The following is a 23,478-nucleotide window of genomic DNA, read 5'->3' on the forward strand; positions in this document are numbered from 1 at the left end:
GTAATTTGAATTTTCTGTTCTATGACTTTTATAAGAAAGTAAAATAAGGTTTATGCTTCTGAGTCAGGACACTTTAAACTTGTGGGGACTCTTAGTTGGTGATATTTTGGTTTGACTGCTGCCATTGTCCTTCTCAATGGAAGATGGTGTAGTTTTGGAGATGTTATCTTAAATTTCACTGTAGAGATGCTGCAGATTACCTTGTTGATGGTACACGTTGTTACAAGGTGTGTTGGCAGTTGAGGGAATGAATGGTAAAGGTGGCTGATGCAGTGTTAGACACACTGCTTTCAGGATAATGAAATGCTTAAGTAGTTGCAATCTGCTTAAAGGCCTAACATGGCTGTTTCACATACTCTCAAGTACTAGGAGTTGGCTTAAATATGTAGGAGCTATGAAGGCCTTGTTTTACCAAGGCATTGCTAGAAGAATTACACTGAGTCATGAGAATCCAGATTCTGGGCTACGTCAGTGAACACCTTGCTAGCAGAGGTGAGGTACCCTTTGTGACAAGGTTGCAGCTCTGTTGTTCGTGGAGCCAAGGTGGGGGGGTGGGGCGAGAGTAAGCAAGGTACACATAAATCACTTGCGACTTGTAAATCAGGACAGTTTGTACTGAGAGGTGAGATAGGAGAAGGTGGATGAATAATGATGGTTCTATTATTTTTGATTATTTACGCCCTGTTTTTGGCAAAGTGTTTATCAGTAATAGCCAACACTATGCTCTCTTTGGGAACTGGAACATGTGGTGATAGATTGCCTACATATTTCTTAACAAATAAAAGGGGACCATTGAGTCCGTGTCAGCTCTCAGAACAAATGCATTCCCCAGCTATTTCCTTGTATACGTTTATCTCACGCATTTACAGTATCTTTACCAATTCCCTGCTTCTCTGATCTGCAGTTGGGACAATTTGCACGAGCCACATGACCTAGCTAAACTTTCAGATTTGGGAAGAAACAGAGTAGGGCAGAATGAGCAAAGTTTACGCAGAAAGCCCTGGGGATCAGAATCAAACCCAGGTCTCTGGAGCTGAGATGACTGAACAGCCTGCCTTGCCACTGTGTTCCCCTTTAAGTCTCTTTTGGATGAAGGCTGACTCTGAGTAATACAGGCTAGGTTTAGGCAGTGATAGTCACCCACTGCATGGTAGGTCAAGTCTAACTGATCTTCTCGAGTTCTTCGAGGAAGTTACCAGGCAAGTGGATGAAGGCAAGGCAATGGACGTTGTCCACTTGGACTTTAGTAAAGCAGTTGACAAGGTCCCGCATGGGAGGTTGGTAATGAAGGTTCAGTCACTCAGCATTCAGGATGAGGCAGTAAATTGGATTAGACATGGGCTTTGTGGGAGAAGCCAGAGAGTGATAATAGAGGGTTACCTCTCTGACTGGAGTCCTGTGACTAGTGGTGTGCTGCAGGGATTGGCGTTAGGTCCTTTGGTGTTTGTCTTCTATTTCAGTGATCAGGATGATAATGTGATTAACTGGATCAGCAAATTTGCGGAAGACACCAAGATTGGGGCTGTAGTGAACAGTGAGGAAGGCCATAGTAGAGGGATCTGCATCAGCTGGAAATGCAGGCTGAAAAATGGCAGATGGGATTTGATACAGGTAAGTACAAGGCTTTGCACTTCACTAGGACTAACCAGGGTAGGTCTTACACAGTGAACGGTAGGGCACTGAGGAGTGTGGTAGAACAAAGGATTTGGAAATACAAGTACATAATCCATGGAAAGTGGTGTCACAAGTAGAGAGAGTCATAAAGAAACCTTTTGGCACATTGGCCTTCATAAACCAATGTACTGAGTACCAGAGATGGGATGTTATGTTGAAGTTTTATAAGACATTTGTGAGGCCTAATTTGGAGTGTTTTGTGTAGTTTTGGTCACCTACCTACAGGAAGGATGTAAACAAGGTTGAAAGAATGAAGAGAAAATTTACAAGGATGTTGCCAGGTCTGGAGGACCTGAGTTATAAGGAAAGATTGAAAAGGTTAGGACTGTATTCTTTAGAACATAGAAGATTGAGAGGAGATTTGATGGAGGTATACAAAATTATGAGGGGATAGACAGGGCAAATTCAAGCAGGCTTTTTCCATTGAGGTTGGCTGGGAGTTAAGCCAGAAGTCATGGCTTAAGGGTGAAAGGTGAGAACTTTAATGGGAACCTGAAGGGAAGCTTCTTCACTCAGAGGGTCATGAGTGTGAAATAAGCTGTCAACACGAGTGGTGCATGCAAACTCAATTTGAACGTTTAAGAGAAGTTTGGATAGGTACATGTGTGGTAGGGGTATGGAGGGCTGTGGTCCAGGTGCAGGTCAATGGGAGTAGCAGTTTAAATGGTTTTGGCATGGACTAGATGGGCCAAAGGGCTGTTTCTATGCTGTACTTCCCTATGACTCTATGACTGTTTTGAACTCCCATCAATCAAACTAGGGACTAGTGCTGAAAGTCCAACAAACGTCAGGCACTGGAAAGTTGAAGTGAAAGCAGAAAATGTTGAAAAACTCAGCAGGGTCAGCAGTATCTGTGGAGAGAGAAATATAGTTTGCATTTCAAGTCCAAAAACCAGTAACAAAGGTGAACATGGCATTGAGCTCTTCTCTGCCACATCCATTCTTTGCTATTACTTTGGCTAGGAGTCTGCTCTTCAGAATCCCTCAATCCAGTTGGTCTATCCCTCGGGCTTCCTGTCATCTCTTGTCACATTCTTTGCTAACTGCTGACACCTTAATTTTTCCACCTCCCTTATTTTGCTCTAACTTATGCCCTGAAGTAAAAACAGAAAATGCTGAAAACAGTTAACTAGTCAGCCGGCACCTGCAGAATTAACATTGAAGGTCCAAGCCCCTTCATCACAGGGACCAATTTTGACCAGGAGTGATGATCATCATGAATTGTAGGAACACAGTGCTGGTGTACGACTTGCATTGTACTAAATGGCATCAATTCATTGACTTCAGTTCAAAATTTATTTAATGCTAGGCTTGTCTAAGGACTCTTGTATCAAGAGGCTTTGTACTGTGTGGAGGTATAATTGTTCCGAAATTCTTGAGAACAATTAATTGTTGGGATATAGATTGCTATGGGAAGTTTAGTGCAATTTCTATTTTATTTAAAGTCATTATAAACCTTAGACTGTTAAATTGATTGTAGATAAAAAGAAACATTGAACCCACTCAACTTCCCCCTGTTTTGTTTTTGCAGCATGCAGCTGAGCTGGAACAGAAGCAGAATGAAACAGAAAATAAGAAGGTGCACGGAGAGGTGATAAAATATGCAAGTGTAGTGCAGGTATGAACCAACGATAATTAATGCATTCATTTACATAGCACCTTGAGCGTAAGGAAACATGGCGGAAAGACAATAAATTAATGCCAAACAGAAGATGGGTTGTTTGAAAGAATTAACATATTTGCAATAAAGATGTGAGTTAACAAGTTAACAAGATGTGAGTTAAAAGGTGGAGGATTTTTTTCGGGAATGCCTATTGGCCGACTTCACTGATGGCATAGCAATACTGTCAGGAAAAAAGGGATTGTTATACACAAAGTAAGCTTCCAGGAACAGAGATTTTGGGGCAGGGTATGTAAGGGTTAAGTCGTGGCTATTCAAAGATAGAAACCAAATCATGGAAGTTTTAAATCCCAGGATGTAAGTGTAAAGTTCAGGTACTGGATACTTGAAAGGCAATTCAGCCTGTAAGACTGCAATGATGAACTACAGCACTTGGTACAGAATAGTGCTTAAAGATGGCATTTTGGATGCAATGATATTTATGTTGAGTTATGGCTGGATGGTGAGGGACAGGTATTTTAGAATCTCAGGGATGGAAACAATATGAGGGCAGGACACAGGACAGGTTTTACTACGAAAGTGGAAGTAGGTAATTTTTTCGTGGAGAGGATGTGGGATTATGGTTAAGTATATTTTAAGTTTTGACATTATGGTGGAGGATGGAGTTAGAGAAAAGTCAGTTTGGCAAAAGTTAATTTAATGTTTAGTTATCTTAGTGTAAATCTGCTTCATCTAAGACTGGTGCCTGACAAAGAGATTGATCATGCAGAGGCATTGTAGAAAGTGTAAGATGGAGCAGAGAGGTGGAGCTAGATGTTACCAAGGCACATATGAAGAAATAGATGTAAGTGTAGTGTTCTCGCTCAGGTGTAATGGAACTCTGACCTAAACACTGAGGTAAACCGTAGACAATGAAAACAGGATCGCAGTAAGATTAACCGTTTACTGTTCACTCTTTCACATTAACGTATGGTGAAAACTGTTGATAAATCAATACAAAATGTATACAGTATTTGTTTCCTTCTTGATATCACATTTACATCGTAAATACTTGCAAAAGTAAAACTACAACAACTACATTACATTAAAGTGCAGCATACAGTCAGAATCTACCTACACCATTGACTGCTTTAAATACACTTCAACACAAACTATCCGCAACTCTTTAACTAACGAAAACATAAACCTTATCAACCGTCATTACTTTTAATAGAATCAGCGTTAACATTTTTAATTCAACACATCGATTATCTCATAAACTTACGGCGTTGCTTCACTGATGTTTCTAGTGCGTAGGAAGAAAACTTTTCTTGCGCTGATCCTGCACATGTGAGCTGCCTCCTTCCCGTTTCTCCAAACCGGTATTTTCCCACAAGACGCGGCGAAACCGGGTGTGACATCATCGCATGCCGCAATATATCACAGACAATGAATTTACTTTAAACAATCTTAACTTTAACTAGAAAATGCTAACAAATGAATTACTAAAGCGAAAATATTATAAACTAAACAAATGCCATAAAGGCAACACACTCCCCACTTGACCTTCGTAAGGACACAATGAACATAATACAAAACTTCAGTCTATAAATCAGTCCTTAGGTAGAAGTAGAATGACTTCTGTAACTGGCCTTTAGTAAATTTTCACATCACCTTGGTCGGTAGTTTTCAACTCAACCTTCCTGACATGTACATCCCTGCTAGGGAATGTAGCAGTGATTCTGGCCATTGGCCAGTTGTTGCGGGCGATTTGCTTGTCCCTGAGCAGGACTAAATCTCCAACTTGAAGATTCCTGCAAGGTTCTGTCCACTTCTGTCTGTGTTGCAACAAAGGTAGATATTCCTGTCTCCAACGAGACCAGAACTGATTTGCCAGAGCCTGGACCTGTCTCCATTGCTCTGTGTACAAATCCTTATCAGAGAGGTCCCCTGGTGGAGGGGGGGGGGGGGCTTCTGCCTTCTGCGTAAGGAGCATTGATGGCGAGAGTATGAAGGGGTTTTCCGGGTCAGAAGACACAGGTAGGAGTGGTCGTGCGTTTATAATGGCTGTGACCTCTGCCATTAGTGTGCACAGTACCTCGTGGGTCAATCGGGTGCGTTGCTGCATCTCAGGTTTCCTTTTGAGGGTTTTTGTTCCTCTTCCACAGTCTGGCAGACAGGGCGTTGGAATTTGTGAAGACTGTGAAAAATGATTTTCTGACAGAATTTGTGTTACACATACTGGCTGTTGACCAGCTTTCTCTAATGAATTGCAACTCTCTTTGGTTTTCTCATGATGGAACTCATTATGAAAAGCTCTCTTGTGTGCTTAGATCTATAGTACACTCACCAGAAATTTCACTATCACATTTTGCACTTTTGCCTTTCTTCTTTTTCTTGTTTTTGCCTTTTGTGTTCTCCTTGATACACATGAAACTTGTGCGGGGTTGAAAAATTGAATGGCAGCCACTCTGTAGCACATTGGTCTTGAGTGTGCTAACCGTCGGTTTGTGTACATTGCCAAGACAAAACTCTCCTATCACTACCCAGCCCAGATCCAGGCGTTGCGCAAAGGGGGCGTCGTGTGGTCCATTGACCTGCTGCCTAACTTTGTGCACATGGAGAACATCTCTTCTTAATAGCAGGAGTATTTCTGCTTTTGGATCCAGTTCTGGGATGTGTTTGGCGATGGGGTGGAGATGTGGCTGGTGTAGTACCGCACTTGGCGTCGGGATCTCAGTGCGGTTATTTAAAATCTCATTGCACTCTAAGAGTGGAGGGAGACAGGTGACGACTTTACCATCCAGGGACTCGAGCTGGAAGCCTTCTGCCTTCCTTCCATAAGTTTCCACACTGCCTGAGCAAGTTCTAAGGTAGTATGGGAACTGATTACTCTCAATGTTGAACAAGTCAAAGAACTCTGGACTGACTAGTGAGCGATTGCTCTGATTGTCCAGAATTACATAGGCTTTGATGGACTTGTCTTTGGCTCCCTTAGGGTATACCTTAGTGAGGCAGATCTTTGAACAAGAACGGCTTGACTGAGCTTGACCGCAAACTTCTGTGCAGCTCGAGCTGACAACAGTTGTCCTGGAGTGAGCCTCTCCCTCCCCACCGTCCTGTTGTGGGGGTGAAGGAGCGTTGTCGGTTTACGGTAACGGACTAGGATGCGTGGCCCCATCGTGATTAGTGCTATTACATTCCTGGCACTTCACGGTGATCGTACACTCTCTAGCAAAGTGAGAGGTCGAGGAACAGCATTTAAAACAGATTTTTTTCTCCTTGAAAAGGGCCATCCTCTCTTCAAGGAGTTTTTCCCTAAACGTTCTGCATTTTTTGAAGGGGTGGGGTTTGTTATGCAATGGACAATTCTTGCTAGGGTTGTTGTTAGTTGTAAAGGCTTCAGTCTTAAGCACTGAGACAGGTTTATTACTGTTGAAATTATTCAAAGTGTTTTTATCTGGCTTGGTGTAAATTGTACTGCTTCCTGGACCCATGAGGCTAGGGTCGTTTTGCTTCTTCGCCTCCTTGCACACAAACTTAGTGAAATACTCAAAGGGAGGAAATCGACCATTGTTCTCTTCCTTGTACTCTGAGCCAACAGACACCCACCTTTCCTGCAGCCCAAATGGAAGTTTGTCCACGATTTGTCTAATCCCATATGGAGTATTTAGGTATACTAGACTAGTTGAGTAGCCATCTTCTTTGGCGCCTTGAATCTCCATGAGTAAATCTCCGAGCTCTCTTAACTTAGTGTGGTCCTTGGCTGACACCTTTGGAAAATTTTCCAGATGTCTGTATAGTGCCGCTTCAATAAATTCAGGGGGCCGCATAGCCCTCCTGAAGTTTCTCCCATGCTTTGCGTAAGGCTAGCTTGGGGTTGTTGATGTACACTGAACGTATGCGTCTCACCTGATCGCTTGATTCTTTTCCCAGCCATTTCGCCATAAGATCCAACTCTTGGTTTGCTCCGAGCTGGATTCCGTGGATAGCGTTGGCGAATGTGGAGTACCATGCACGGTAATTTTCAGGTTTATCATCGAACTGGTATAGTCCTGAAGTGACGAGATCTCGTCGTGCTAAATACTGTGCTATGGGTTCAACTACAAGTGGCATGCGGCCTGGGGGAATATGTCGGTGGGTATATGACTGAGGGCGTACATCTGTTATGGAATTTGCTGTTCTGAATTTAGCCTTTGCCTCTCTTCTTGCCAAATCTGGTAAGTTTGGTGTCAAGAAGTATTGTCATCAGTATTTGTATCAGTATCAGTATTTGTCATCAGCCCTTTCATTCTTGAATTCATCGCGGAGTTGCAAGAGTAAATTGTCTTCCTCGGATGGATGTGATGAAATTGGGGCTCTCTGAGGCTTCTCATGAAATGGGGTGTAGCATATAAGTATGGAGTGGAAGAATGAATCTTCAGGTTTATTTGAGATCGGACATAGTCGCTTGTGCGTTCCAATCTGATCTTTTCTGAAGTAGAATGTACATCAACCAGTTCATACATTTCTTCAGCATTTTCTGTTAACTCTGCTTCCACCCTGGCAGCTTCTGCTTCTTGGTGTAGCGTCAGCACTTCTAACTCTGACGCCACCCTTTCCTTCTGGTTTTCGGCTTCTCTGACAGCCGCTTCCTTCTGGCAGCCGCTTCCTTCCGGTTTTTGGCTTCTCTGGCAGCCGCTTCCTTCTGGTTTTCGGCTTCTCTGGCAGCCGCTTCCTTCTGGTTTTCGGCTTCTCTGACATCCGCTTCCTTTTCTCTGGCAGCCGCTTCCTTTCAGTTTTCGGCTTCTCTGGCAGCTTTTTCCATTTGGTTTTTGGCTTCTCTGGCAGCCACTTCCATTTTCAATTTTGCTTCTTGTTCGGCGTAGAACGCTCGCATCTTGGCGGCTTCTGCCTTAGCTCTTGCATGGGCAGCCTTACTTGATGATGCCCTGCTGCCCCTGTCGCTGGGTGACAACGACTTGATGCTGGATTGAGTTGTCATTGCAGCACTTGAAACACCTGATAATGCCACCTTTTCACTGTAGTGTTCTCGCTCCGGTGTAAAAGAACTCTGAACTAAACACCGAGGTAAACCATAGTCAATGAAAACAGGATCACAGTAAGATTAACCATTTACTGTTCACTCTCCCACATTAACGTATGGTGAAAATGGTTGCTAAAACAATACAAAATGTACACAGTATTTGTTTCCTTCTTGATATCACATTTACATCGTAAATACTTGCAAAAGTAAAACTACAACTACATTACATTAAAGTGCAGCATACAGTCAGAATCTACCTACGCCATTGACTGCTTTAAGTACACTTCAACACAAACTATCCGCAACTCTTTAACTAACGAAAACATAAACCTTATCAGCCGTCATTACTTTTAACAGAATCAGCGTTAGCATTTTAAATTCAACACATCGATTATCTCATGAACTTACGGTGTTGCTTCACTGATGTTTCTAGTGCGTAGGAAGAAAACTTTTCTTGCGCTGATCCTGCACATGTGAGCTGCCTCCTTCCTGTTTCTCCAAACCGGTATTTTCCCACAAGACGCGGCGAAACTGGGTGTGACATCATCGCACGCCACGATATATCACAGACAACGAATTTACTTTAAACAATCTTAACTTTAACTAGAAAGTGCTAACAAACGAATTACTAAAGCGAAAATATTATAAACTAAACAAATGCCATAAAGGCAACACAGTAAGTGTTTGCCATTACTGTGAGCTTGAAAATGTGAAGGAGGGTGAGGGTGAATCATGGAATTACATTGGCATTTCTGAAGATGGATTACTGTTGTTAGCTTCAGAGGAGGGGAAAGGGAGAGGGAGAGAGACAGACAGACAGACAGAGACGCAAAGAGAGGATCTGAGACACAGATAGAGACAGAGTCTATGCCTGAGAAGAAGGATTCATTTATGAGTCATCAGGCCTAGAGCATGATAAGATAGACCTAGTGGGAATTGGGTTCAATGGCAATAATGATGAGGCAAAAATCTTTACCAGAAAAATATGGAAAATCAAAAATAAAGCTGGAGAAAGGTGTAAGATGGAAAATTTGGGTCTGCAGGAGTTTTTTTATGCAGACCATGTTAAAGTGGAGATGACTAATTAAATAGTCTCTTTTGACAGATAAAAAATCCCTTGCCAGTCAAAGGAAAGACAATGGTTCAGGTTTTTAACAAGTATTTGATAATAAAAAATTGAAACTGGGATTAGCTATGCACTTTGTAACATCAATTGCAAAGAAAAATGTGATCCAGCATGTTTTAATATGGTTCAGTTTCTTAACAGAACAGTTGCTGAGCTGTGACATTTAAATCATTGAATTGTGAAGAGATTTCAGCATTGGGTGCCTAAGGGAAGATTCAGGAATCTTGTTCAATTCTCAAGCAATTCTTCTCTGCTGTCTCAGCATTGTTTTATAATGGTCAGTTGGTGAATATTTATTACAGGTCGACCTTCTATAATCCGGCAGCTTTGGGACCTGAGGAGTGCTGGATTAGTGGAAATGCCGAATTACAGAAGGATCACATTAAGCAATAGCTAACTGCCTCATCATACCTTTAAAGTATCATGTAAATCAGTACGTTAGATAATAATGAAACAGAAATAGTAAATGAGTAGCAAGTGAAATTTTAATGAAGTAATATACTGTACAGGCACAGATAAATAAAGGGTACAGGTAAATGTACAGGAATTAACTTATACAGAACAGTTGAGCACTTCAGCTTCTAAAGTGAGACGTTTGATATACCTTCAGGCAAAGTTACATGTCTGCAAGTTTGGGGTTGTCAGCATCAGCCACATCTTCATCTTGAAAAATGAGCGAAGCATCAGGAACTGGTGCTGAAACTGGCACAACAGTTTCTTCCATAACTGTTGATGTTGGTGGCAGCACATCTGGGTGAGCAGAGGCAGAAGTCTGAGAAAGAAGGTCTTCTATACGCCACATTTCACGTGACCACTGTGGTTCCTGCCCCTTTTTCCTGATGGCAGCAGTGAGAAGAGAGCATGACCTGGGTGGTGGGGGTCCCTGATGACATATGCTGCTTTCCTGCGACAGTGTTTCATGTAGGTGTGCACGATGGTGAGGAGGGCTTTAGCATGAGGGACTGGGCCGTATCCACTGCTGTTTGATTGATTTTCTGTTCAAGGGTATTGGTATGGGAAAACCAATTCTATGAAATTTTATGATAAATCAGCAAAGACTCAGAGAAGGGGTCAGTATATTACACAGGGCTTTGCTTATTAATATGTGGAATACTTGCTTCTCTTACCCCTTGATGAACTTCACAGTGTTTTGTATAAGATAGTTTATTTGCAGTTAGTAGGAGAATTGCTGATTATAGTTATAACTGCCAGGAATCTTACGTTACCAGCATTTTCCATTCTCGTGAGGCTGGTGTTACGAACCCTGTAACTGGGTCACTTACCAGCAAAGATCGAGAGGTCCGTTGAAGTCTGATGGTACTATTTTTAAAAGTCTTTATTTATAAAGCTGCACAAAAATAAGATTAATACAGACATTCAGATAATATACATCGTCGATACTCAATCTAAAAACGCGGATATAATAATCATCAATTAAGCAATAGCTCTATCGTTTGTCTAGGGGATATTGTATTGTCCGATGGAAAGATAAAAGTCACTGTCCTTTCAAGCTGCAGCTCTTTGGGTTTAAGAGAGATGGTTTTGAACTTACCCGGGTCCTTTGTGAGGCCAATCCGTTGAGTCGGGAGAGTTGGTTCCCCGTTGTTAGTTCCACGTCGTTTTCTGTGGTACCAGCCACCAGTCCCCAGGCAATCAGAATCAGAATCAGACTTTAATCGCCAAGTACCTGTGCACATACAAGGAATTTACTTCCGGCAGATGTTGTCTCTCTGCTCATAACAATAATAATGATAAATATAAATGAAAATATAGATTATACATAGAGGTAGTGCAATCCAAGTAATAGTTAGCCGACAGTTAACCGGCAGTTAACTGTTCAGCAAAGTGACCGCAGGAGGGAAAAAACTTCTCCAGTGCCTATTAGTCTTAGTCTGGAGGGATCTGAAGCGCCTACCAGACGGAAGCAGTTCAAACAGTCTGTGCGCAGGATGGAAGGAGTCCTTTATGATGTTCCCCACCCTCTTCTTCAACCTGGAAGAGTACAGGTCCACAATAGAGGAACCCAACGCACGTGGCTTCCTTCAAATGGCTTCCCGCTATTACGGGATCGCTAGCGTTTCTTCTGGTGCATCTGAGGGGCTGTCATTACAGCCCCTCTTTTATCTTAACTCGCAGGGTAGTAGATGTCAATCAGGTTGGGGTGATGCAATCTCTCTCTCAACCAGCCCACTTTGCCCGAGGGCCTGCACGTAGCATAGTCCCCAATCCACAAACGTTGTCTCCAGGAGACAATGGCCATGTCTCTCTCTCATTTCCTGGATCCTCTGACCCAACCCAATAATGCTCTTGCGATTCTGACAAAGGAGGGGGCTGCGGGCGTAACACTGGCTTCCAGCTGATTCTGCAGGATTGCGGAATCACCTGTACATGCTCTTCCTGTTGGTATTCTTTCCCCAAAAATTCATTAACCTCTCTTGACCCTGGATGTTTCAGCTTTTCAGTTAAGTAAGACTAATGTGCCCAAGTCTGACTAATCCTGATCTTTTGGATGTGAAATGACAATATTGAAATCCCATTCAAACATTTTGACATTTATAGCTGCCGAATGTTACCTGGAAGATAGGCGACTGGCAGTAATAACATTATTTTCCAAAGCAGAATTTGTAAACTGCAACAAAAGTTGAGATAAACTTTTCAGAGGGATGGTCACTATCTAAATTTATTTAAAAAACCAGGATGATTGTTTTCAGATATTTTCAAACTCACTATATTTCTGCTCCTCCTTAAATATTTTACTAACTTGTTGAAAATGTCAATGAATGTACAGTTTTGTGCAAAAGTCTTAGGCACATACTGTATATGTTGCTTGGGTGTCTAAGACTTTTGCATAGTACTGTAGTAATTTTATGTATTGCACTGTACTGCTGCAAAAGATAACAAATTTCATAACGTGAGTGATGATAAACCTGTTTCTGATATGGGTCTCTATTGTGGACTGAGAGTGGGAAGGGGTCAAGGAGAGTGGAGGGAGCAGGAAGCACCAGAGAGACATTCAATAATGATCAGTAAACCAATTGTTTGGAGTCAAATGACTTTGCCTGATGTCTCAGGGCTGGGTGAGTTTGCACCCACACCACCTCCTGCCCCTGGCACTCCTTCTCTACCACCTGTCCCACACCCCTCCTGTGGCACTCCATCCTCGCCATTCCCAACATCCTTCACTCCCGTCAGATTGACAAACTCGCTTTCCGCTCCACGTTGATAAATACAGTACTTTGCAAAGGTCTTAGGCAAGCCTACGACTTTTGCACAGGACTGTGGTTGTGCTCAGAAGTAACCTAGACAGGTATTAGACATTGGTTAGCTGGAATAACTGGTTATCAGAAGACCAAAACTAATTGAGGTGGTAATAGATCCTTTGGATCCTCAAGCCTGCTCTGACTTTCAATAAGATCATGTTTGATCTTTGTTCCAACTGTCATTCGCATATTAAACTAAATCAAAATTTTGTATTATAGATCCAGACTTTTCTCTGTTTCTTTACAATTGAAGGGGCTTTCCCTCAATACTGAACACTTGGAAAACTGGCCATGTCCTTTGGTGAATGCATCAGTTATTTGAGATAGCAACAGTTGGAAGTTGGGGAAAAAAAAATCCCAAAATATTCATAGCTTATATTTTGCAGTGGAATTCTCTTTGAAAACAGGCCATGCTCTTGAGCTTGTTTGGCAGGATCTGAATAATTTAAAATTGTAACCCTTTATGTATCAGTTGGTCATAAATATTGAAATCTATAAAAATGATCAGGTAGGCACTGTCCTTTGGCCTGCACTGTGTTGAGCGTGAACTTACAAAAGGAACAGGAGAAGGAATATACTATACAGATGTCTGAGCCGTTCACTGAGGTTGTGGCTGATTTGAATTTGGCCTCAACTCTATTGTTCTGCCTGTTGCCCATAATCTTGATCCATCTATTGACTAAAAATTGGTCTTTCTTGCCCTTGAACATATTCACCATTTCAACTACCGTTTCTATCTGGAATAGAGATTCCCAATCCTATGAGAGGAGAAATCCCTCCTCGTGACCCCTCATTCTGACATTATGACCTCTAGTAGTAGCTTTGCACAAGCCAGTCCGAATTCATGCTTTCCATGTCTTTCAGAGCTGTGTGGTTTGTTACAAGCCCAGCCTATTCACTCTTGGCGTCCCAGGAGTCATTCTGAACTGGGCTCTAATGCAAGAATATCCCTTTGAAAATTAGGACTCCCAAAGTGTAACGATGATGTGGTCTTACCGATGTTTTAATTGGCATATAAATTGAAATCTATAAAAATGATCAAACATCAAACGTTTGCCAACATCCTTAGACCTGCACGGTAATGAGTGAGAATTTAAATCAGAACTGCAGGCTGGTGGTGTAGTGGCATCAGCACCGGACTTAGGAGTGAAGGCTCCAGAGTTCGAATCCAGCCGGCTCCCTTGCAGGTTTTCCGTCCGTGCTTTGTTGAGTGTCGAGCTAGCAACTTGGCCTTGTAAAAATAAGAAAGCCTGCTGAAAAGCGCCATCACACTGGCGTCCCAATGACTCCACTCAGAGTTAAGGGCTTTCTTCTTCTTTAAATAAGAAGTAGGAGAAGGAATATACTGTACAAAGGGATATGGCTTTCTGACTTTTATATTCCCTACCCCTTGCTTTGCTAATTAAGGTGCATCTTTCTTTCTCAAGTCGTCAATCAGCTGAGAACAGCCCTGATTCCAGAGTGTCGAGGTCTGCCTTGGGCCTGATGTGATTCAATTCCCCAGGTCATACTTAAGTTCCACTGCAATGCCTCAAGTGCTCGAATGCAAAGTTAATGCGTCAGGGCGGGATGAGGATTTATCCAGTTGTCATTTTTTATAATTAGTTTATATTTCAAGAGTGAGGATAGATTTATAATTTTAAAAGAAAGGAATTTCATACAGAAGCAAAATAAATAAGTTGCAAGTAGACATGCGTGTCTTTGTGTAGCTGGTCTGTTCCCAGGTGTGCACTATGTCAGTTTGTTTTCAGAATACATTTTCCTGGAAACCAAATATGTACTTACATTTTACTTTGCTGTGTGATTTAGTTTCTACAAGAATGTAATGCGATTGGGAATCATGGACTACTGTTGCAGATTAGGAAATTCTCCTTGTGTCTGGTGTGTTAACACAGAGAAAGTTAGTTATGCACAGTGGCATTAAAGTGTGTAAAGCACGTTTACATGCTACCTTTAGAGTGTTCATTGATTTGTTTAAGGCTGCGCTGCACAAGGGGAAAGGCGATTGTAGTGCTGGTAAGTCTGCTTCATCAATACCCAAAGGAGATTTACTTGAGCATGCCCTGGTCTGTAACTCAGGCTGGTCCTTCTGAAACAATTTACTTACCTTGCTCTCCTTCAAGTCTGATCATCTGCTCCAGCCAATAACGAACAAGTCTCACACCTTTGTTAACCTGCTGTAACTCCTGAGGTTCAGCTGACCTGTGGCTGACCTCCCGTACTTTCTCCACGCTCCCGGTCACTGCACCTGCTCCTTCAACAAAGGGATTTGTGCGTGGGTCTCCTTACTAAGAATTGCTGCAGGTACCTTTATGTAGGAATAATTTGCTGCTTAAATTAAATGCTACAAACTCTTACATTTAGCCACATCTTTGCTTGATAATAGAAACATAGAAAATAGGTGCAGGAGTAGGCCATTTGGCCCTTCGAGCCTGCACCGCCATTCAGTATGATCATGGCTGATCATCCAACTCAGAACCCTGTACCTGCTTTCTCTCCATACCCCCGATCCCTTTAGCCACTAGGGCCATATCTAACTTCCTCTTAAATATAGCCAATGCTTTCTGAACTGTGTCCAAGGAAGTAGCAGGTAAAAAAAGGTGTGTTGGCCTTTGCTTGCTCTTTTCAGATAGCAATCTTACACTGGAAAGTAAATATGCCCTTCTCAGCACAATGCAGAACAATGCAAATATAATTGACTGAAGTAAAGCCTCTCCTGTCTTTGTGTTAACACATACCACTTGACCAGGTCTGTGTCGATTTCCCTTGCGGCTCCCTTCCCTGCCCTTTGACCTGACCGTTCAGCAAGTTCCATTACGCTTAGTAGGTTTTGTGCGAACAGAGGCCTGTCCCTGCAAAGTCTGCCAGTGCCAGGCAGGTGAGGAAATGGGTTGGTCCAGCCCGGCGGGGCGACAGAGAAAATATGTGGAAAGATTCACGGGTGGTGGATCGGGAGTTAGACAGAGAATTGGGTGTGTGTGGTGTGAGGGGATTGGACACTGAGTTGGCAGAAATAATGAGAAAACTTCTATTCCAAAAAGGAACTTAATAATTAAAAATTGTACAAAGTACAAAATAAACGTTTGAAGAAGACTTACTTGGCAGATACCGGATACACAATGGATTCCCCAGGTAGCATTAGCAAATGTCATGGTAGGCCTCAACTCTCCAGATTGGTCAGTTTGATGAAACATGTCAAAACATGCACTGTTTATTATTTGATAATTTGATGCATGTCAGATGGCTGTAAGAAATAGAAATACACACCAAAGGCTTGGAGGCCCCAATACCAGCTTGTACATTTTCTGCCCCCCCCCCCCCCCCCCCGGTGAAACCCCTTTTTATTTGGCACTTCTGGAAATGTGGCTTGTTAGCCCCTCACTAACTGCCACTGGACTCTGTGATGAGAAACCCACCTTTCTCAGGCTTTGTATGTCCAGGATTTATACAACATTGGTCCCACCAGAACCCTGAATTTGGGATGTTTCGCCACCCAAACCCCGCTTTGTGTGAGTGCTGTGTAATTTACTGCACCCCAGCAATTGCCTGTCAGCAAGAAATAGCAAATCGTACACTGCATACAGCAATAAAATTTAAGAATGTTAACTTAAAGCAAACACTTATTAAAGGAAAGAAATAATCACAAAAAGGGCCTCTTATTCTTAAACAGTCAAATGTGTACGTCAGTTGGAGATCACCTTGAACTTCACTGTCGCTCACGCGCTGGGTCCTCGGTCTGTGTGGAAGCCCACACCACCTTCCAAATGTCACTCAAAATCCATCTTGGACAAGCGGGTCTCCTACGAGAATATTGGTCCTTCCTCCGTGAAGCCATTCATCTGCACAAAGCACCTTTGTGCAACAGGGACGTCAACCTCAGCCATCGTTCCTCCTGTCTTCTCCCAGCTCCCGCCAAACAAAAAAGACTTCTCCACACCAGTATCCTCCAGCCCTTTATCTCAGCTCAAACCCAAGCTGGCTGAAAGCAGAACTGACTGCTCTAACAGAACTGCTGAGATGAAATATCGACCGTATAGCAGTAAAATCCTGTTCCACAAATTGCAAAAATGTTATACAACATGATTGAATATATAGGGCAAGTAGAACCATGTCCATCTTTGAGCGGATATGAATGTGGATGGTGTTTAGCTTGAAACCAGCTAGATAACATCAAACCTCAGAGCACTGAAATGACGGAGAAAATAAACTGCAGTGGATTCTGGTTAATTGGGACACATCAGAACCAGTACATTTTGGCCTGATTAAGCAGTTGCCCCAATTAGCTGAAGTTTCATGCCAGTAGTTAAAAAGGTATAAAAAAAAAGACAAATTGAGCAACTAGTTATGTATCTGAATAAAATACGGAATAATTCAGAAGACTACCGATGGTAGTTGCAGGTCATTCTTAGGCAAGGTGTAGCACCTGATTAGCTCCACCCCCCAGTTAGAGTCATGTGAAGCCATGGAAGCATTTGGTGGATTGTCGTATGAGCGAGCAACTGGTGCATATCACAAGTCCCGAGTATGCGACCACTGCTGCCAGGCTGGGGTCCACCCGCCTGTAAGGACACTGCTCAGGAGAAGGCGATGGTGAAACTCTTCTTTAGAAAAATGTCCTATGAACAATCATGGCCAAAACCCATGATGGCCCATGTCATATGACATGGCACATAATGATGAAGATTAGTTCCTCATAGTTGTTAACAGAGGAATTGATCCAGTGTATGTAATGAACACAATCAGTGCAGACACCTAGTGCAGATACTGGACTACCTTCATACAATGCTATTGACAGATGCATCCTCCAAGTCATTATTTTCGTTCTAACATTCAAGATGATTGTCAATACCTTCAAATTTTTTGTAGTTTCTAACTTGTTGAAGTAGTAAAATCATTTTGTTTTCACTCCTGGCTGTTTCTGCATCTCAAATCCTGAATGTTTGAAACCGCAGTGAGCAAAACAGCTCTAGATTGACTTACTAGTTATTTCTCACCAACTATCAGTGACAAAAATCACTGCTTTTTGATGCTACTTAAAAGCTGTTTGCTGTAAGCAAGGTGTAGCATCTAAAAGCCACACAAGTGTGCGTGACTGACTCTAGTTAGAACCTGTTTGACGCTAGTCCCCTGCACCAATTAAGACAGCACATTCTCCCAAATGAACAAAGGGAATCCCAGCTATTTTCTTGGTTAGTTTTTTGTTCTTTTAGAGTTGTCCCAATCAAGCAGCTGCCCTGATTAAATAGTGGCACAGTTAACTGAATTCTCCTCTACTTTGTTTAGCCCTGTAAATGGGCAAGCATCACAGTTCAATGGAGTTTGTCTCCTTTACGAGCTTCAAAGCACTTACAGTGTTAAGTATTTTCATGCATACAAGAATAACTTCTTAGAGTGAGATTGAAGAAGCAAGTGGTTGCTGATTACAGCTAACATTAACAAGAGAAACGTTAAATATTTGAGCACAAACCAGAGAGAGAATCCAGTTTGTGTGTTGCTTGAATAAAGGAGCCACTTCCTCAAAATATGTAAATAAAAGGAGCAACAAACTGATATGAAGCCTCAGCAGACATTTTCAATGCAATGCCTGTGCAGGAAAGCATTTGCATTGGCAAAATGTCAGATTTTAACCACCGATATCTATTTATAATCACACTTTAGTAAGCTGTGCTCACCCAATGAATGAGGTTATGCTACTTTTGCAGATGACTCGTATTGAAAGTATTGATCGGAAGTGACACAGCTCACACAAATTGATTCTCTTCTGTGAAGTTTACTTCTGATTTATGTGATGGTAAACAGGAAAGCTGCCTTTCAAAGATCCATCAATAAGAGAATAATGTAGGCTATGCTTAGAGACTAATTAGAGTAAACACCAACAGCATTTAAAGTTGTTATTGTATGTTGTGCACTTGCATTGACTGATGGTGCCTTTTATGTCTGTAAGTGCACTTCAAAAGCACAGACTCCATATCTGCAATAGACACAAAATGCTGGAGGAACTCAGCAGGCCAGGCAACATCTATGGAAAAGAGTACAGGTGACATTTCGAGCCAACACCCTTCCTTGGGACTGGAGAAAACAAGATGATGAGCCAGAGTTGGAAGGTGGGGGAAGGGGATAAAGAAGCACAAAGAGATAGGTGAAACCGGGAAGGGTGAAGTTAAGAGCTGGGAAGCTGATTGGTGAAAGAGATACAGGGCTGGAGAAGAGGGAATATTGACAGGAGAGGGCAGAAAGCCATGGGAGAAAGAATACAAGGAACAGCACCAGAGGGAGGTGATGGGCAGGAAAGAAGGTAAGGTAAGAGAGGGAAAAGGGAATGGGGAATGGTGAAAGGGACGGTATAACCGGAAGTATGAGAAGTCGATGCTCATGCCATCGGATTGGAGTCCACTCAGATGGAATATAAGGTGTTTCTCCTCCAACCTGAATATGGGCTTATCACGACAGTAGATGAGGCCATGGACTGACATATCTGAATGGGAACAGGAAGTGGAATTAAAATGGGTGGCCACTGGGAGATCCTGCTTTTTCTGGCAGATGGAGCGCAGGTACTTGGTAAAGTGGTCTCCCAATCTACGCCGGGTCTCACGGAGATACAGGAGGCTACATTGGGAGCACCAGATAGAGTAGATGACCCTAACAGAATCACAGCTGAAGTGTTGGGGTCATCAATATATCCAGTGCTCCTGGAGTGGGCTCCTGTATATCGGTGAAACCCAACGAAGATAGGGAGACTGCTTCATCGAGCACCTACACTCCATTTACCCAAACAAGCGGGATCTCCTAGTGACCACCCATTTAACTCCACTTCTCATTCCCATTCTGACATGTCAGTCCATGGCCTCCTCTACTGCCATGATGAGGCCACACTCAGGCTGGAGGAGAAACACCTCATATTCCTTCTGGGTAGCCTCCAGCCTAACGGCATGCACGTTGATTTCTTAAACTTCTGGTAATGACCTCTCCCCTCTCCTTCACCAGTCCCCCTTCCCTCTCTCACCTCATCTCCTTGCCCGCCCATTGCCCCCTCCTTGGTGCTCCTCCCCCTTTATCTTTCTTCCATGGCCTTCTCTCCTCTCCGATCAGATTCCCCCTTCTCCAGCCCTGTATCTCTTTCACCAATCAACTTCATCCTCCCCCCTCGCCACTCCTGGTGTCACCTTTTTTCTTCCTCCCCACTCCCCCCCCCCCCCCACCTTTGAACTCCGACTCCTTTTTTTCCAGTTCTAATGAAGGGTTTTGGCCCAAAACGTCAACTATACTCCTTTCCATAGGTGCAGCCTGGCCTGCTGAGTTCCTCCAGCATTTTTTTGTGCTCAGCTTTCCAGCAAGTGCAGATTCTCTCTTGTTTGTGATTGGACTCCTAATCTGCAGCTGTGAAAGTGGAGGTACTCAGCTTATCAAGCTATCACAACAGAGTATGTGATCATGTGGTAGTGCTTGTTTGATTTTCTCCCTTTTTCCATGTACCTCTTGAAGATTCTGGCTTTTAATGGAGTGCAGCTCAATGGTTAACATTTACCATCGGGAACATTGTTTAAGTGAGCGTAACTTTAACATGTTGTTCATTTTTTAATGGACCATGCAAGCAAAATCTTAAATAAGAGTGGGGATTGTAGAAGAAAGTACGCATTCGACTTGATTTCTTCGCAGCACAATAAAATGAAACAGGGTACCACTTTTCAATGGATCCATGCAAGCAAATTATTTAAAGGGAGTGGAGAACTGTGGAAGATAGCTCACCTTCCACTTGGTTTCTTTGCAGCAGGTTGCTCATAAGTTGGCAGCAGGGATTTGATCCGTGCACTTAACTTGCAGGAAATGGAAACGGAAGTGTTGCAGAAATCCTTTTTCAGCTTTCAGCGGTTGCTGTTCCATGAAGGCGTTTGGAGGATTTTGCTGAGAATGGGAAATAGTGGTCTTAGAGTGTCATTCAAGGATTGTCTTTTCACTGCACAGTGGACTGAGCGTAGACCAGAAGGAGAGTGGACCAGAAGGACTAGAAGATTTTGTCCATTCTGCCCCAATCATAGACTTCTTGAACAGGGGTCGGAAACAAGAAGTACCCATTCCTCCTCACTGATCTTGGGGAAAAAAAAGATCCTAATAGACTGATTGCAAAAATCATTATCACTGGTAAAGGATACTGGGCTGAAACAGAGGATGAAACTAAATGACCCCATCAGCAATGAAAAGACTTACCACAAATGTCAGTTGTTCGACTCTCTATGAATGATTGACAATACCATGCTTTACCTCCTCCCGTGATGCTGTTTCTTTCTGTTATTATCATCAGTAGTTGTATTAATCAAGTATATTCTCCACCAAGTCTTCTAAAATCCTGGCCTATTTTGTCTTCTCCCCATTTTCAGTAATCAAGAAGTTAATAGTCCCGAAAATCACAGGCTTTGGTCATGTCAAAAGAAGACCTGTGATAGTGGGTAGTGCTACTCCCTGTATTTGTCTTGGAGCTCTCACATAGCGTGGATGATATCCAATGTGGCCCTGGATTCAGTGGGCACGTGGGTGAATTCTTCCACAGAGAGATACCTCTGTAGTTACTAAGACCAGACTTGTCTACACTCCTGAAGGTGGGATTGATTCTCGCATCGCTGAGGATCCCTGGAATATCATTGTTTACCCCTAGATGAGCATTTCAATGGGGATAATGTCTGCCCTCTTGGCTTTGTTATTTATGAATTGGCAAAGGACCTTTTCAAATACTTGTCAGTCAAGAATTAGGGACCAAACCCAACTCCTGATGATATGTGACTTTTCTAAGAAAAATGCATAGAGCAACACCACCTGCTATCCCTGACCTTTTTGACATGACAAAAGCCATTGATTTTCAAGGGGGAGGGATTGTTGAACACCTAATCAAATTCAGATGCCCACTGAAACTATCTCCACTTATACTTATGGATTCATGCCAAGTCACTAACCAGTGTATCTACCACAGTCCATCTCGGTGAAGACTGTTGTGAAGCAAGGCTGCTTAATGGCTCCCACGATATTCTCAATCATTTAATGTCCAATAAATGTCCCATGGGTGTGGAACTAATGCTCAGAACCAATGGGCTTTGTTCACCTGAGCCTCAGCAGTCAAGGTTCAGAATGCAGATGAAGCTCCTTGGATCTGCCCATCCTCTGAAGCCAACCAGCTATGCTGCCACAGAAACAAACAAGAACATGGCTTTGTATTGAGAATCTGCAAGACAAAGTTCAACAGTAACCTTCGACTGCACCATTATGCTTCCACAATGAAAGTTCATCTGGAAAATGCAGCCCATTTCTTTTTATCTCAATAGCCACCTCTTGGCAAAGGCAGACGTCAGTGGACCAATACAACCTTCAGCTGATTGAGAAAAAGTGTTTTGAAAATCAGGACCTCAGACTGAGCACAGCACTCGTGATCTATAGGGAAACAGTGAGCTCTGCTCTTCTTTCTGCATCTGAGAATTAGAGTAGGCATCTCAGGCTACTGGGGGTGGTGGGAGACAAACAGCTAGGCACTGCAAGATCCTCTAAATTCAATGAATTCAACGGAAGGATCAGGGAACCAACACCAGCCTCCTCTCCCTGGCCAGAATCATTGGCATTGAGGTCCAAGCGACCCTCAGTCTCTGAATGCCCAGCAGCAGACTTCTGGACCAGACATTTAGGCGTGAGCTTTCTCAAGTGAAGAAGTTACAAGCCACATGGAAGCAAAGAGTCAAAGATGTGCTGAAAACATCCTTGAAGAAGTACAACGTTCCCACCGGCTCCTGGTGATCTCTGGCCCATGATTACTCAGAAAGGATTTGGAACGTTTACGATAGTATTGAGAGAGTTGAAGCCATGCAACATACAGAGAGCTGCTTTTAGATTATAAAAAGATAGTGTACAAGGGGCAGAAGGAATAGGATATCTCACCAACTACCCACAGCCTCCAACCCTGACAGTCGTCTGTGCAAGCCTTCAGTTCCTGCACTAGTCTCATTACCATTCATCAGTACCACTAAACCGGAATGCAACTTTGCCGTCCTCAATCCCACGAGACAGCCGATCCTGATGTTGGAGGACTGTCTGTGTGTGAGTGAGAAGGTGGAAAGGGTTTGGTCAGCTGTAGTTATTTTGTTGCTGCTATTGTGGTGCTGTGGTTATTGATCCTGTTGCTCTTCTGATTATTGAGAGCATGCTGTGTTGGCAGCAGGATGTGTGGTGAAACTTGTGGTTTGTCCCCAGCACCTCCTTAGATTTCATTGGTAGTTAACGCAAACAGTGCATTCACTGTATACTTCGTAATGCTGTACATGTGACAAATAAATTAATCTGAATCTGAATCTGCTTAAGAAGAAGATAGTTTTTTTGTATAAGCGATTTACTACAGCAGCTTCTTTACTTTATTTTCCCGCACTCCCAACCTTCTGCAAAGCTCTTTGCATCAAAAGGCCTCAAGAAGGTAGCAACCATAATTAAAGTACCTCACCATCCAGGTCATGCCCTTTCTCATTACCAGCAGCAAGGAGGAGGTACAGAAGCCTGAAGACTCACACTCAACATCTTAGGAACAGGCTCTTCCGATCAGGCCATGAATCCATGAACACTACCTCACTATTTTGCTTGCTCCTAGTTTTTAAATGCTCTTGTAGTTTATAGAGTTTTTTTATGCATTGCACTGTAATGCTGCTGCAAAAGAACTGATTTTTTGCTGCAAGTCAGATTCACTAATCAGCTGGCAGACATTGGGGAAGCTGCAAGGCTTCGTGAAGATTAGGCCTCAAGCCATGGTGTTGCCTGTATACATCTG

The 23,478-nt window shown here is 42.9% G+C and overlaps 1 protein-coding gene across 1 annotated transcript in view; it reads left to right on the forward strand.

Annotated features, from left to right (window-relative positions):
- Nucleotides 1-23,478, forward strand: part of itpr3 (inositol 1,4,5-trisphosphate receptor, type 3) — a 315,156-nt gene that overhangs the window by 98,106 nt on the left and 193,572 nt on the right. The window contains exon 4 of the mRNA XM_059950461.1: nucleotides 3,206-3,292. Within this exon, the coding sequence (XP_059806444.1) occupies nucleotides 3,206-3,292 (87 nt within the window). The remainder of the gene's footprint in view (nucleotides 1-3,205; nucleotides 3,293-23,478) is intronic.

This window comes from Hypanus sabinus, chromosome 25 (genome assembly GCF_030144855.1).
Source record: "Hypanus sabinus isolate sHypSab1 chromosome 25, sHypSab1.hap1, whole genome shotgun sequence".
Classification (NCBI taxonomy): domain Eukaryota; kingdom Metazoa; phylum Chordata; class Chondrichthyes; order Myliobatiformes; family Dasyatidae; genus Hypanus; species Hypanus sabinus.